This window comes from Dysidea avara, chromosome 6, assembly GCF_963678975.1.
Source record: "Dysidea avara chromosome 6, odDysAvar1.4, whole genome shotgun sequence".
Taxonomy (NCBI): Eukaryota; Metazoa; Porifera; class Demospongiae; order Dictyoceratida; family Dysideidae; genus Dysidea; species Dysidea avara.
In genome coordinates, this window is record NC_089277.1 from 22,674,755 (window position 1) to 22,691,280 (window position 16,526).

Below are 16,526 nucleotides of genomic sequence, written 5' to 3' on the forward strand. Positions count from 1 at the left end.
GATTTACAGTAAAAACGTGGAATTGTAAGTGCAGCTTCTTGCAAAGGACTGAGTCGAACTTTCTTATGAGCTGTATGTTATCTTAAGTTGTTGTGCTGTGCAAACATGCATAGTAATGGGTAAACGTCTAGCTGGGTGGCTTACAATGGCTCGTTTTTGTGTCTGCAAAATCATGAAAAATGTGTTTGAGTTGTTCTGGCTCCTACCAGGAGAGAAGCCAGATCTTCCTCACAGCATGTTCATACAACTGGATGTTCCCTCAGTCTATAATGCAAGTTTAAAAAGAATCCTAAACTGTATGCTATCTGGCTGGTTACGACGAAATAATACGGTGATTTTACGAAAAACAATGCAGCCCACTGCTTGTGTAATTGAAACTACTTTACTAATTATGGGTTAATTGCAACACTAACCACTTACACTTTAAATATATCAAACCGGATGGCACGAAGCTGCAGCTGCTTTGGTGGCAGAGATCGCCGACGGCCAAAATTGGTGATAAAATATTTTAACATAACCAGCCAGATAGCATACATACTTGGATTCCTTTCATCTTTGCAGTATAGACTAAGTAAGCATCCAACCATGTGGTGAGGAAGATGTGGTTTCTCTCGTCGTAGATGGTAGTGCGTTCAAAACAATTTTTTACGATGCTGAAGAAAACAACCTTGTGCAAGCAATACAGCCAGACATTCTTCAATAACTATGCACGTTTGCAGAGCATAGCAAGCCAAGATAACACCTAGCAAATAAAAAAGCTCAAACCATTTCTTTGACAGTAGCTAGAAATTGACCTAGGCCTAGCTTGGTCAGTTTCTAGCCCCAGTTTCTAGCTACTGTCAAATAAATGGTTTGAGCTTTTTTATTTGCTAGGTGTTATCTAGACTTGCTATGCTCTGCAAACGTGCATAGTTATTAAAAAATGTCTTGCTGTATTGCTTGCACAAGGTTGTTTTCTTCAAACCAGCATCGTAAAAAAATTGTTTTGAACGCACTACCATCTACGACGAGAGAAGCCACATCTTCCTCACCACATGGTGACATGGTTGGATGCTTACTTAGTCTATACTGCAAAGATGGAAGGAATCCAAGTATGTATGCTATCTGGCTGGTGATGTCGAAATATTTTATCGCCAATTTTTCTCCGTCGGCGATCTCTGCCACCAAAGCAGCTGCAGCTTCGTGCCATCCGGTTTGATATATTTAAAGTGTAAGTGGTTAGTGTTGCAATTAACCCATAACTAGTAAAGTAGTTTCAATTACACACGCAGTGGGCTGCATTATTTTAATTTAATTATTTATTTATTTAGCTTTACAGCATGCGTGCGAGTAAAATCAAAATTGCATGCTGAAGGTATGCCAGCAACAGGTGCTGACATCCAAGGTGAAAAAAAATTAATAAATAAACAATCTTAGTTACCGTTAATTACAGAATTATAGTTACAGTTCATTGAAGTTTACAGATATAGGCACACTGGAGCAGCGATGACATGGACAAAGAAGGTGAAAAGTGCAGGCTCGATCAGAATTGAAATTATTGTAAAAATGAGTCCATAAGTAATTGGCGTTTGATAATGTTAGTTGGTAATGAAATGTTAATAACTGGGAGGTAGTTGTAAAGTCGTGAGATTCTATTGCAGTAAAAGTGACGCTGTACCGCTGATGTTGTTCTAGGATGGGTTAGCTTGTGATGTGTCCCTGATCTAGTAGAGTTACTGGTAAAGGTAATATGGTCTCTAATTTCAAAGTTGTCTGATGGCGATTTCAATGATTTTATTAAGAACATAAGGTCATTTATTTCATAGATGTACATTAGTGGTAGGAGGTTTAGTTGTTCCAGTCTGGATTTATAGGTAGAGGTGTAGTCACAGGGGCGGATCCAGGACCTGGCAAGGGGAGGGGCACAGACAGGCCAAGTTGTAGGTGGTTAGGGAGAGTCAGATTCTGTTGTTAGTTGCTGCATTTTGGTGCAGCAAATAATACACCTCTTAGTAGTATTCACTGTTGATTTTTACCATTTTGGCCTTTGTTAAGTCTTTAAAAGTGTTTAAATAGCTCTGAATGTCTTTAAAAACAGCAACACGATAATTATTTTTAGAGGCGCTTAGTACGCACGAAGGTGCAGGGTGACAATTTCATAGATATATAGTTTGAGTTTGGTTCGCTTTGGTTTCAGGTGAATTTGTAATAAATGCTAATAAATGTACATATTTTCATAGCTGATCTTGGCTTGACATAAAGTTGTAATAGTATGAGAAGTCACTGGGAGGGGAGGGGGGGGAGGCATTTGCCCCAAATGTCCCATCCTGGATTCGCCATTGAGTCATTTAAAATATACTTAGTTGCTCTTCGTTGTATGCGTTCTAGTGATGTTATGTCTTTTATTAATTGCGGTCTCCACATTTGTGAGCAGTAGATTAGTTGGGATCTTACTAATGAGATGTACAAGTTTTTCTTGGCTTCCATACAATTGGTTTTAAAAGTTCTCCTGATTGATAAGACCTAAACTTTTATAAGCTTTTGCAGAAATAGATGAATAGTGGGCTGTCCAGTTGAAGTCACATGTGAATATTACCTCAAGATCTTTGTGGTGTGATAAACGAGGGATTGGCTGTCCATTAATGCTATAAATTGAATGGTCTAATGAGTCTTTGGCCCAGAAGCGAAGATGAACGAATTTGAAATAATTAAAAAATAGTTCTGATGTAATACTCCAGATAAAGGCATTGTTGATATCTGTTTGTAATTTCTCAGTGTCATCAGAAGATCTAATCTTACATAGACACTTGGTGTCATCTGCAAAGATAAAGGGAATTGCGAATTGAATATGTTCGTGTAAATCATTGATGAAAATGACAAACAGTAAGGGTCCAAGGACACTTCCCTGAGGAACTCCTGATAAAACATTACATAGATCTGAAAATGAGTCCCCAACCTTGACGCATTGGTATCGTTGCTTCAGATACGCTTGGAACCACTTCCAAACTGTTCCAGTTATTCCAACAGCCCATAGTTTTTGTAAAAGACGATCGTGAGAAACTGTATCGAATGCTTTTCGAAAATCCATATACACGACATCAACTTCACATTTAGGCTATAAAACGTTTTTAGCAAATACCAACAATTGTTGTAATGTAAATCTTTTGGGAAGAAAACCAAATTGGCATTTAGTGGAGAGTTTCTGTACATGATCAATAATATTGTTGTACACTAATCTTTCCATTACCTTGGAGAGAATACATAACAGTGAAATGGGTCTGTAGTTGGAAACTTCGTAAGATCACCGTAATATTTCGTCGTCACCAGCCAGATAGCATACAGTTTAGGATTCAGACAACCAGTATAGTTTCCATTTTACATGTCCTTGTAGCATCTGCTCCAAACATCTCAAGCCACCTAACTTTGATACATTTAGCAGCTAATTGTAATTATATAAGTAATGATAAGTACTTAATTTAAGTTATGGGATCTGGTACTTACCAGGTTACCTTTAGTAGGCATTCCAGCCCGATTTTTAAACTTTGGAAAAATGGACTTCTTATATAGAGTATTGATTGCCGATCTCAGAAATGTATAGTTTGTTGGGTTGGAATTAACTACTTTGGCATGCACAGTGCTTTAAAACTGAAAAAAAGTACATTTTTACTCCAGGGCTCCCCATACATTTTAAAGGGAAAAATGGCACAATTAAATCAGGAAGCCATCTAGCAATCTGGACTGTTGTGAAACTGCAGTTGCTTCTAGCTGCAAGTTTGTACATATAATGAGAGTAACTTCAGATGTTATCGGATCTCAGCGATCTTTGTATGCTTTGTAGTGAGCAAATATGTTTCACCTACTGCACACTTCTCAATACAATGGTACATAGACACAGGCAAGAAGCTATCTCAAGTAAGTAAAAACATCAAATTAACAACTTATAAAGGTAAACAACTAAAGTGGAGGTGCCACAATGATACAACAATACCTAAGGTGGAGTTGTGGTTTCAATTATGGCATTGTTATGCCGACTTTGAAGTGGTTTGTATTTTTGAGCTGATGACACAGCCATCAGAAAATTGCTCTGGAGCTGAAAATCGCTAACCCGAGCGAAGTAACTACGCACTTTAAAGTAAGCAGCAGTGACTACCTTCCACCCGACACTACGTTTTTTAAAATTTTAAACTATTCTACATACATTACAAAGGCTTAAAAAGATTACAAAACAACATAAAACTTACTTATATGTAACGCGCACGACAAAACTAAGATTTTCATGATGATAAGCGTGTGGACAAACCCCATAGCGAGTTTCATCCTCATCCTCATTATTATTATTATTATTAATTAGCAAAGCCCACTAAGGGCATGTGCATTACAAATCACAAATTGTTTAGCTTATCTATAATGTTCTTAAAAGTGTCAAGGTTAATTGTGTCAATGTTGTCAATTTTCAAGTTATTCCAATCAATAATTGTTCTTGACAGAAAAGAATACTTATATAAATCAATTCTGGATTGCAGCTGTGCAAATTTGAGGGGATTATTAGCACGAGTATATGATACAGGGGTTGGCTGGGGGTAAACAATGGTTTGGTAGCACCAGTAAGTTTCTTACAATCTTGAATAATAATATAAGTATAGCATTCCTTCTCCTACTTTTTAAACTTGGCCATTGAAAGTAATTAAGCATATCTGTAATACTGTGTTGTTGACTGGATCTGTGCCATGGTTTATTAAGAACAAATCTTGCAGCTCGGTGTTGGATCATTTCTAATTTGCTAACTGTTGTTTGGTGATAAGGATCCCAGATGGCTGAGCAGTATTCAATAGAAGGTAACAATAATTGTTTGTATAAGTGTTCTTTGATTTGTATTGGGGCATTATATAAATTCCTTTTCAGAAATCCAAGAAGACGGTTTGCCTTTCCACAAATATAGTTAACATGAGGTTCCCATGATAGTGTATGATGGAGGCGGATACCAAGATAGGTGTGCTCTGATACAATATTCAATGAAGTATTAGACATTTTATATGTAAAAGTGCTTTTACTGTGGTGGGTTGTAAATTGTAAAATATTGCATTCGGGAATGTTAAATTCCAGTTCCAGACATTTTATATGTAAAAGTGCTTTTACTGTGGTGGGTTGTAAATTGTAAAATATTGCATTTGGGAATTTTAAATTCCAGTTGCTAGCCCATTGTGTTAAGGAATCTAAGTCATTTTGCAGTATTCTGTGATCGTTGGGCGTAGCTATAGTTCATTGGAGCTCGGACTACGGAGCAATCCCAAGTTAAACGCGAGTTGTTGTTTTGTGCCAGGGTTCTATTGGGAATATACGGAGAAATTTTTTATTAAAAAAATCTCGGATACTGGAATGCCTACCTTTAGTGCAATTGTATACAAACTCACTTTTATTGTTGTGCAACCATGTAGAGTCTACACCCGTAACATTGCACTATAAAGCTAACAATTGAAGGATTCTTTTCAAACTTGCATTATAGACTGAGGGATCTGGCTTATCTCCTGGTAGGACCCAGAACAACTCAAACACATTTTTCATGATTTTGCAGACACAAAAGCGAGCCATTGTAAGCCACCCAGCTAGACGTTTACCCATTACTATGCATGTTTGCACAGCACAACAACTTAAGATAGCATACCTGTACAGCTAATAAGAAAGTTCGACGCAGTCCTTTGCAAGAAGCTGCACTTACAATTCCACGTTTTTACTGCAAATCACGAAATCGGCGAAAATACGATGTGCCGATTCCTCAATCTAAAAGACTCGCGGCTTCTGATTTGTAGTGGTTTAAATATCAGTACAACAAGCTAAGTATCCTGCAGTAGTAAAGAAAGTAGATTTTTTCATTGGACACCCTATCATAGGCTATGTAGTCTACATACCAAAAAGACCAAATTTCCGTGGCGGATATAAGAATTCAGTCTCTTCCTTCGACAGGTTGTTTTAGACGCAAGCATCCCGTAAGATTGGTTCACTGTAAGGCGCTAACGTTACGCCTTCCGGCGATTGCCGCCATCAATTTTCTGTTTCCAAACAGTCGCTATACGTACTGTCATTACACAGAGAAATAAAGACGAACTGATTACCGCCAGTTTTGATCACGTGCACGGACACTATTTCCTTCACGTGAGAATCGTTAGGTAAGGCACTCGAGGCACGCACACACGATGGAGCACCAGTAGTGATGAGATTAGATGGGTAATGATTGAGATAACTACCACAGGAAAGTATACTGTGAACAAACAGAGTGAAGTGTATCATGCACGTGATGTGTTTGTAGTCACTGTTATAGATGTCACAGTGTTTGGTGTTTTGCTTTGTAATGTATGTGTGCACGTTGCTCACTATAATAGGGACTGTGAGAAGGTTAAAGAAAGCATTATAATTAAATGAGAATACATACAGTCAGTCAACTTACCTTGCTAGCTGCTAGGGAAATATCACCAGCAACCAGCTGTGGTTTGCCAGAAGATTAAATTCAGGGTGTTAGAATATTTGTACGTAAAGGAGACTAGGTGTACAGTTTACAAGTTCAGAAGAGGAAAGGACAAGGCAGCTTTATGGTTTACAGAAAAATGCACAATAAAATTTAGGTTGATTGTAAATAAGTGTCAGGCATTTGAACAAAAATATGTGACCGATTTCATATAACAAGGTTTCCAAAAACAAAATCAAACTTACGATTTTACCAGAAATGGATTGCTGGTCTAATACACTATTATATTTCACATTGTACTTCCTTCAGCACTGGCAAGTCTGGTTTTTGTAGCAGCTTTCTTCCGACCCTGTCAAAGCTACGAGTGGGAGATTGGCACCATTAAACGGCCATGGCTTTGTGATAATGGTGTATAGTGAGCTGGGACTTCACAGAGAGCTCGCCAATAGTGTTCACAGTCAATTTGGAGTAATTTGAGGGCCATGGAGAGCCCAAACTTGGCCACTGGATTCCAATCGTCTTCTTACTTCATTTTATACCCCTATATTAAGACCACCGTCCACCCCCACTCTCCCACCCTATTACTACCACCTGTGATATTATTACCCGCTCGAAAAATTCTGCCCAAAAACAGGGCAAATTTTGGGTATCAGAAATGTATACACCCACTCAGTGATAGCTAGTAAACAGATGAATAATTGGTGCAAATTTTGTTTGCACAGCTGTAGGCACTGGGAAGTTATTACACAATGATTCTTTAAAATCGCCATATCTCCTAACAAAGCTTTGTGCATCTAAGCCTTGTTTTGTCAAATCCAGTCACATATGTAGAAATATGGGTCAAACAGTGCTATAAATAAGCAAAATGTCACGACCGTGCGTAATTACTTCCATGAGTTATTAAATGTATTTAGGATTCAGTTCAATGCATACATGTTATAGTCTCTACTCTACACACACACTTGAGCACATATGCACAGACACGCTACAAATACATACTAGCTACACTTGTACATGCACGTATACACGCATACACATATCATACATATGCACTACCTGTTTCACTTGTGTAGGCCACAGTTACACTGTATTCTGCACAGCAACAATGCTAGGTTAAATGTAGAGAAAGTTTTGGATCATGAGGCCTTTATTTACCACATGCCTAAGACTGCAGTCATGTTGCTGGGCTTGGCAACTTTACAGTCACCTTTAATCATCTGGTTGAGTGAAATGTTAATTATCTTAAGAAAAATCCACTTTTAGCTGTGTTATAGGATCCTGCAGTTGTCATTGTCTATGGCACATCCACTCTATGGCTCATATTTGAAGTGTTTAATGGGTTATTCAATATCCCCTGGCTAAGTGTGTACCTTCTATAAGTGTCATCATTGTGTATGCAGTATAGTGTATGTATTGATTGTGTGTTGACTTCTGCAATTAATTCAAATTATTATTGCAATTAGTTGATTGTATAATTGATTTTCACACAGCTGTAATCTCCAAGCAGGCACATGATTGAGTGGTATGTTAGTGAATAAGTGTATGTGTGTGGTTGTGTTTCTGTCTGTGATGATACTGTTATGTATGTACAAGAATTTTAAGGTACAGTATGTAACTTTGTGGATTAACAAATTTTAGGATTTAGTTTTATTTTGAGTGCCACTCACTTGTTACACAGGTTACATGCAGAGCCAGTCCTGATAATCCATAATGATAATTTCCGAATAACTGCAAAATATACAAAACTTATGTCCCTCAAAATTTTATGTGTTCAGTAGATTGTTTTGGAAACCATTACATAAAGGAAATATTTTGGCAGCACTAGGATCTCAATCCAACCACTTTCACTAGAGCTGTACCGATAATCGGATCGGCCAAAATATTGTTCACCGATATGGCAATTTTTACCAATATCGGCATCGGTACAGGACCGATATCGAGGACCGATATCGCTACCGATATTTATACAGCAATAGTTTGTACATAAACGGATTATAATAATAATTTTCTACGTTATCCATGTGGCTGTTCAGTAGCAGTGACTTATTGTTCACTGGACAGCAAGTGCTACGCTACGAGAAGCCATACAAATACACGCGATTCTAGTGTTTGTTGCTGGAAAGCTTATCAGTCTTAAATAAATGAAGCAGTTATATATAGTACCTTTGTAATAAAAGAACAGTCACAAGAAAACCTACTGTACCAGTCTTCACACAAGCCTGGGCACACCAGCTGTGCTGACTGCCCAGTAATCATAAATAAATAAATAAATAAATAAGCCAATAAAATGCGGAGTAATGCAGAAATATCCGTTTAAGGCTCCATTGGAGTATGCATAAAAATGTTTGTCAGTGCTAATTGTCTGGGTTGCACAATAGAAACCCAAACCACTATTACCACAAGCATAGAGTGAACAATGAATATATCCACATGTTGTTGTAGAGTAGGTAACTGTACACTTTTGCATAGATTAACTATGACTTTTGTTTGTAATGCAAATATCGGATCGACTATCGGTTATTGGCTTCTTTTGGTGGTATCCATATCGGATATCGGTACATGCCAAAATCCCATATCAGTACAGCTCTAACTTTTACTGTAAAACCTGCTAATGTATTATTGTGTGTAGCCACACATTCTCAGTATAGCTGTTAATGAGTTCATGTGCATGCATTATTCATCATCTGCCTGAAGACTTAATTTGAAAGTTTTGAGTGTAATGTACATGTGTGGCTATGAAATGTGTGCACAGTGTTCCTTACAGGTGTATCTGTGTGCATGTGTGTGTCTGTGTGAGTGCTTGCGTACATGCTATGTGTGTGTGTGTGTGTGTGTGTGTGTGTGTGTGTGTGTGTGTGTGTGTGTGTGTGTGTGTGTGTGTGTGCCTGTACCTTCTTACTCACTAATAAAATGGGTTGAGCAATACCATTGCGGATGTGCCTAATGTAAAACATTGTATATGTTTTGGCCCAATTTCAGCGGTATTGGTCAAACCACACAATGTACTATATCTCTGGCAGAACATGGATAACACAGCCATTGAGGTTTGTGACCCATTGACCCTGCAGAAATTTTGTGCATGTACCGAACCTACCTTTTACTGTATGTTCACCTTCCACTATATGTTATCACCATATGATGTAATCTCATCTGCAAAAGACGTCTTATAACCTTTCCGATTTCCAAGTTTGACGTGTTGTAATTCATCATGTGTTTAACCTATTGTCTTCAAATCTCATCCAGGAATAGTGCTGTGCTAGGAGTGTATAGTAACCAAATTTCAGGCTGGTACCATATTCACAAGTCATGTTATGTATTGCCAAGTACAATACAAAAGGTTAGAAATCCCTTTTCACAGATCCGGTCCCATACTAGCCTTTATTGAACACAACATTCCTTGGTGTGCAACATTTCTTGGTATGCTAACACACTGTTTACTTATTGTAAACTTAATCCTAGATCTAATGCAAACTATGCTGCATTGTAAAGTACTACAGTTAACACAATAGCGTTGTATCTAGAACGACTAGATGAAGAGGGTGACACACATTATAATTAGAGTGCTGTGTCTAATGAAAATCTGATTGAATAATTGTCTACAATAATGATAATAATGCTGCGGCATTTAACCTGCATGTATTTTGTGACACTGTAATGGCGCCTATTTTATAGATTTTGTAACAATGTCAATATAAAATTACATGGATAGTGAACACTGTTGAATTTAATTTATGTAGAGTGACAGATGTATACAAAATTAGTAATTTAAAGATTACATCATACTGTGCATTCATAAGGATTTGCATGGTTTTGTGGTTGAAAAGTTAGCTGACTGAGTTTCCACATTTGGAAATTCTTTGTGGTATGAAGCATGCTAACTGCTCAGAGTTTCCACATTTAGAAACTGCTAATACATGAGTTGGTGAGCTTTAATGTCATTTGTGGTTGCATACACAGAATTTGCAACTTAGAACACTCGGGATTCCTCAATCTTTGTAAACTGCCACTGTTCTTGCTGTGATATATATATTATGCGTACAATTAGAAATCAGGCTGCCAAAAGAATTTTATTTTGTAACTGTAGAATGTGATGGATAGTTTATGAAGTGGACAACGTGCTTCCATGGCAGACAAACATGGCTCTGCCAACAGGTAGTGGTTAGGTAAAGAATACTGAGGGAATTGGATAGTACTTATAAATAGGGAAATTAGGTCAATGGGTACTGAGTAGCTTGTTAGGGAAAGGGTTCAACTTCAGCATTATGATCATACATGAACAAACTAATATTTCTAGTATAATGTCCTGGTAACAGTACCTAGCAACATCTTTTATTAGCAAACCCAGTCATTCTATTTAATATTATTTTATTTATGAATCTGATTAAAATATAAAGGTCTACAAACTTGTTAGTCAAATATTCCAGCATACATATTAGTTAATAAGTATTAAAGATCACACAGCTTCAGTGACACCTGGCTTTACTATTTTAAAAACACAATAGCTGGTTCAATTATGTGCATTCCATCACTGTTGATGACCACTGGACGAGCATATGCACAAACTTGGTGCAGGTGTTTACTTGTAGTACTTGAGCTATGCCTCTTTGAATTATATTTGTGGTCATCAATTCTACATTTCCTAGGTGACAATGATTCAAGTAGTATTGGATTTTCCTGCCGTAAAAGACACCATATTGCTTCTGATGTAGCCTTACTAACTTCAACAATGTTGACTTCATTAACGTCAATACAACATTTCTCATCTACTTCTTTCACATGGTCTAGAATCGTTGCTAGAAATACCTATAGCACATAGTTCAGAAGTAATAAACACTAGTACCAATTTTAATAACAACAATTCAGGTGAATTTTGTGCCAAGACCAAGTGGCACCAAATTCACCTGAATTGTCATTATTAAAATTTTTACCATTAATTTACCATCACAGCCATTTCTTGGCCGCCACCTTGGATTTCACATCTTTTTTCACCATAGCCTTTTTGAGGGCCGCACACTTTTTTTATAGCTTGGCTTTTTGGATTAGATTTCACTTCTTTTTGTATTTGTATACCCCAAAGCCGTCCTATGGCTGGCTTTGGGGCTTTTTTAACCTATCTTTTTTTCTTTACTACAGGAAGAAGAAAAGATGAAGCATATGTTAAATACTTTAAATATTTCTGAATTTATCAGTAAATCTACAAATTATATATATAATCCAACAACTGAATGTGTTACTGTATAATACTCTCAATAGCAGCTTGACATATTATATTGAAATACGTCAAGCGATTAGCCAATAGAATTAGTATTACACTTGTTTGTCAAGGTCCCATGACAAAAATCTATAATACTAATTTGATTGGTTAAAATAGTGTGGTGTGTTTATATTAGAAGTAAATGTCCGATTTGACAACTATTGTTACCATAGTGATACATGCCCCCAAGGTATGACATATTATGGTTGCTTAGCAACGGTTGCTAGGTAACCGTTGCTGAGGTAAAAGTCATTTTGAGGCCATAGCAACGGTTGCCAGGCAACGGTTGCTAAGTGTTATTGGACTTTTGCAGTAGTTTTTTTTTGAATTTCTGTTGCCTAGTAACAGTTGCTATGGTTGTCGGATTAATTTCCAATAGGACGGATGGTTGTGGTATTTGGGATTAATAGTTCTCGCATTGTAAACAGGAAGAAAATTATGCTCGGCTTCGCCTAACACTATTTTACTCTTCCTGTTTACAATGCTCGCACTATTAATCCCGAATACCACAGCCATCCATCCTATTACATATACTAATACATATATTTATTACAGAACTCTCTACATGGTGAACACTCTACAAGGTGACTTCTTCTAGCTGATCTCTCTACAGGGTGAATTGTTTGCAGCTGAACTCTCTACAAGGAAACTTCTACCTGATCTCTGTACAGGGTGAATTGTTTGTAGCTGAACTGTCTACAAGGTAACTTCTTCAAGCTGATCTCTCTACAGGGTGATTTGTTTGTAGCTGAACTCTGTACAGGTGATTTGTTTGCAGCTGAGCTCTTTACAAAATGGTTTCTTTGTAGCTGAACTCTCTACAAGGTAACTTCATCTTTCTACAGGGTGATTTACTTGCAGCTGAACTCTCTACATGGTGGTTTCTTTGTTGCTAAACTCTCTACAAGGTGAATTCTTCTAGCTGATCTCTCTACAGGGTAATTTGTTTGTAACTGAACTCTGTACAAGGTGCTTTTTTTGTAGATGATCGCTCTGCAGGTTGATGTGTTTGTAGCTGAACTCTCTCAAGGGTGATTTGCTTGTAGCTGAACTCCTTACATTGTGTCTAGTTTCTAGCTGATGAACTCCTTACAGTGTGTCTAGATTCTAGCTGATCTCTCTACAGGGTGATTTGTTTATAGCTGATCTCTCTACAAGGTGATTTGTTTCTAGCTGTTCTCTCTGCAGGTTGATTTGTTTGTAGCTGAACACTTTACAGCGTGATTTGTTTCTAGCTGATCTCTCTACAGGGTGATTTGTTGTAGCTGATCTCTCTTCAGGGTGATTTGTTTCTAGCTGATTGCTCTACAGGTTGATTGGTTTGTAGCTGAAATCTCTACAGGGTGTATTGCTTGTAGCTGAACTCCTTACATTGTGTCTAGTTTCTAGCTAATCTCTCTACAGGGTGATTAATTTTGTTTGTAGCTGATCTCTCTACAAGTTGATTTGTTTGTAGCCGATCTTTCTGCAGGGCAATTTGTTTGTAGCTGAACTATCTATAAGGTAATTTGTTTGTAGCTGATCTTTCTGTAGGTTGATTTGTTTTAGTTGAACTCTGTACAGGGTGATTTGCTTGTAGCTGAACTCCTTACATCGTATCTAGTTTCTAGCTGATCTCTCTACAGGGTGATTTGTTTGTAGCTAAAATCTCTACAGGGTGATTTGCTTGTAGCTGAACTCCTTACATTGTGTCTAGTTTTTAGCTGATCGCTCTACAGGGTGATTTGTTTGTAGCTGATCTCTCTACAAGTTGATTTGTGTGTAGCTGATCTCTCTGCAGGTTGATTTGTTTGTAGCTGATCTCTTTACAGCTACAAACAAAACAGCTTGTAGAGAGATCAGTTACACACAAATCAACCTGTAGAGAGATAAGCTAGAAAGAAATCACCCTGAGGAGAGTTCAGCTACAAAAAATCATCCTGTAGAGACATTAGCTAGAAACTAGACACGGGAGTTCAGTTACAAGCAAATCACCCTGTAGAGAGTTCAGCTAAAACAAATCAACCTGCAGAGAGATCAGCTACAAACAAGTCACCTTATAGAGAGTTCAGTTACAAACAAATCACCCTGCAGGTTGATTTGTTTCTAGCTGATCTCTCTACAAGTTGATTTGTTTGTTACTGATCGCTCTAAAGGTTGATTTGTTTGTAGCTGAACTCTCTACAAAGTGTTTTGTTTGTAGCTGATCTCTCTACAGGGTAATTTGTTTGGAGCTGAACTCTCTGCACAGTAACTTGTGTGTAGCTGAATTCTCTAGAGAGTGATTTAATTGTAGGTGAACTCTCTACAGGGTGCATGACTTGTTTATAGCTGAACTCTCTTCAGTGTGACTTGCAATGTTCTGAATCTCTACAGTGATATATTTGTAGCCTAACTCTCCACAGGGTGACTTGCTTCCAGTTGAACTGTCTATAAGAGTAACTTTTTGCGGCTGAACTCCCTACAGAATAACTTGCAATGTAATAGAACTCTATAATGGAGTAAGCTGAATGCTCTATTAGGGTGACTGTTCTATTAGAATATCTCGATATCGCATTTGCTACACGGAGTTGGCATTCAAATCATAACTCAGTGGTTTGTAATCCGATTCTTCTGTACTATAGCAAGGACTTTCTAGGATGCGTATTCCAGCTATATACCGATTTTCAGCTCACTGCTCTAAGCTGTTTGCCTGGTAGACGTGAAAATTCTTGGTATTTTTATTCACGAATCACGATCGCGCTATTGTTACACACTTTCGATTTCGTGTCATATCTCCGTGATCTTTATTTCGATTGCTTTTCAACCACCAAAAGGCACTCCTACAATAGTTGATCTATTCACAAAACGATTTTCAGCTCATTCCATTAAGCAGTTTACCTTGTAGGCGTGACAACAAATCGATTTTGTTTTACGCAAATAATTTGTCATAAATCCTGAACCGTCCATCGGTTTTGCACCAAGTTTGATAATAGGGTTCGCCTTTGGACTCCCTTTCTCTGTACCAAATTTCAAGGCAATCGGAGTACGCGCTTGCGTTTTATAGCAATTTTTGCAAGTGTGCGAAAAGACGAAGAACAAAAAAACCCAATAAAAACCGAAACTTTGGCTGCTAAATCCACTTTGGCTGCTAAATCCACCAATTGGTCTTGGCACCAAATTCACCTGAATTGTCGTTATTAAAATTTTTACCATTAACCTACCATCACAGCCATTTCATGGCCGCCACCTTGGATTTCACATCTTTTTTCACCATGGCCTTTTTGGAGGCCGCACCTTTTTTTACAGCTTGGCTGTTTTTGATTAGATATCGCTTCTTTTTGTATTTGTATACTGCAAAGCCGGCCTATGCCTGGCTTTGGGCTTTTTTTAACCCATGTGTTTTTTTGTTTACCACAGGAAGAAGAAAAGAACTTATAGAAGATTTTTAATACTTCAATTATTTTTGATTTTATTAGTAATTATACAAATTATATACATATATTTATTACATGCCCATTATTCCCCACAGGATATTTTTTAGCAGCTGATCTCTCTACTGGGTGATTTAAAATATAGCTGAACTATATACAGGATGGTTTCTTTGTAGCTGAACTCTCTACAAGGTGACTTTTTCTAGCTGATTTCTCTACAGGGTGATTTGTCAGTTTCGCTGAACTCTCTACAGGTTATTTGTTTGCAGCTAAAATCTCTAAATCCATGGTGGTTTCTTTGTAGCTGAACTTTCTACATGATGGCTTCTTTGTATCTGAACTCTCTACAAGGTTACTTCTTCTAGCTGAACTCTCTATAGGGTGATTTCTTTGTAGCTGAACTCTCTACATGCTGGTTTCTTTGTAGCTGAACTCTCTACAAGGTGACTTCTTTTAGCTGATCCCTCTACAGGGCGATTTGTTTGTTGTTGAATTCTCTACACGGTAATTTGTTTGAGGCTGAACTCTCTACATGGCAGTTTCTTTGTAGCTGAACTCTCTGTAAGGTGACCTCTTCTAGCTGAACTCTTTACATTGTGTCTAGTTTCTAGCTGATCTCTCTACAGGGTGATTTGCTTGCAGCTGAAATCTTTACAGGGTGATTTGCTTGTAGCTGAACTCCTTACATTGTATCTAGTTTCTAGCTGATCTCCACAGGGTGATTTGTTTGTAGCTGATCTCTCTACAAGTTGATTTGTGTGTAGCTGATCTCTCTGCAGGTTGATTTGTTTGTAACTGATCTCTCTACAGGGCAATTTGTTTGTAGCTGAACTCTCTATAAGGTGATTTGATCTCTCTGCAGGTTGATTTGTTTGTAGCTGAACTCTCTAAAGGGTGATTTGCTTGTAGCTGAACTCCTTACATTGTGTCTAGTTTCTAGCTGATCTCTCTACAGGGTGATTTGTTTGTAGCTGATCTCTCTGCAGGTTGATTTGTTTGTAGTTGAAGTCTCTACAGGGTGATTTGTTTCTAGTTGATCTCTCTACAGGGTGATTTTTTGTAGTTGATCTCTCTGCAAGTTGATTTGTTTGTAGTTGATCTCTCTACAGGGTAATCTGCTTGTAGCTGAACTGTCTATAAGGTGATTTGTTTGTAGCTGATCTCTCTGTAGGTTGATTTGTTTTAGCTGAAGTCTCTACAGGATGATTTGTTTGTAGCTGATCTCTCTGCAGGTTGATTTATTTGTAGCTGAAGTCTCTACAGGGTGATTTGTTTCTAGCTGATCTCTTTACAGGGTGATTTTTTGTAGCTGCCCTTTTCAGGGTGATTTGTTTCTAGCTGATTGCTCTATAGGTTGATTTGTTTGCAGCTAAACTCTCTACATGGTGGTTTTTTTGTAGTTGAACTCTCTGCATGATGGTTTCTTTGTAGCTGAACTCTC

At 37.7% G+C, this 16,526-nt stretch overlaps 2 protein-coding genes across 8 annotated transcripts in view; one reads left to right on the forward strand and one right to left on the reverse strand.

Moving 5' to 3' along the window:
* Positions 1-16,526, forward strand: part of LOC136258578 (uncharacterized) — a 219,617-nt gene that overhangs the window by 172,269 nt on the left and 30,822 nt on the right. The gene's annotated exons all lie outside the window — the stretch shown is intronic.
* The window catches only part of LOC136258576 (uncharacterized), a 291,117-nt gene continuing 285,415 nt past the window's right edge, over positions 10,825-16,526 (reverse strand). For all 3 annotated transcript variants that reach the window (XM_066051899.1, XM_066051897.1, XM_066051898.1), the window contains one exon: positions 10,825-11,242. In XM_066051899.1, the coding sequence (XP_065907971.1) occupies positions 10,922-11,242 (321 nt within the window). In that variant the 3' untranslated portion in view covers positions 10,825-10,921. The remainder of the gene's footprint in view (positions 11,243-16,526) is intronic.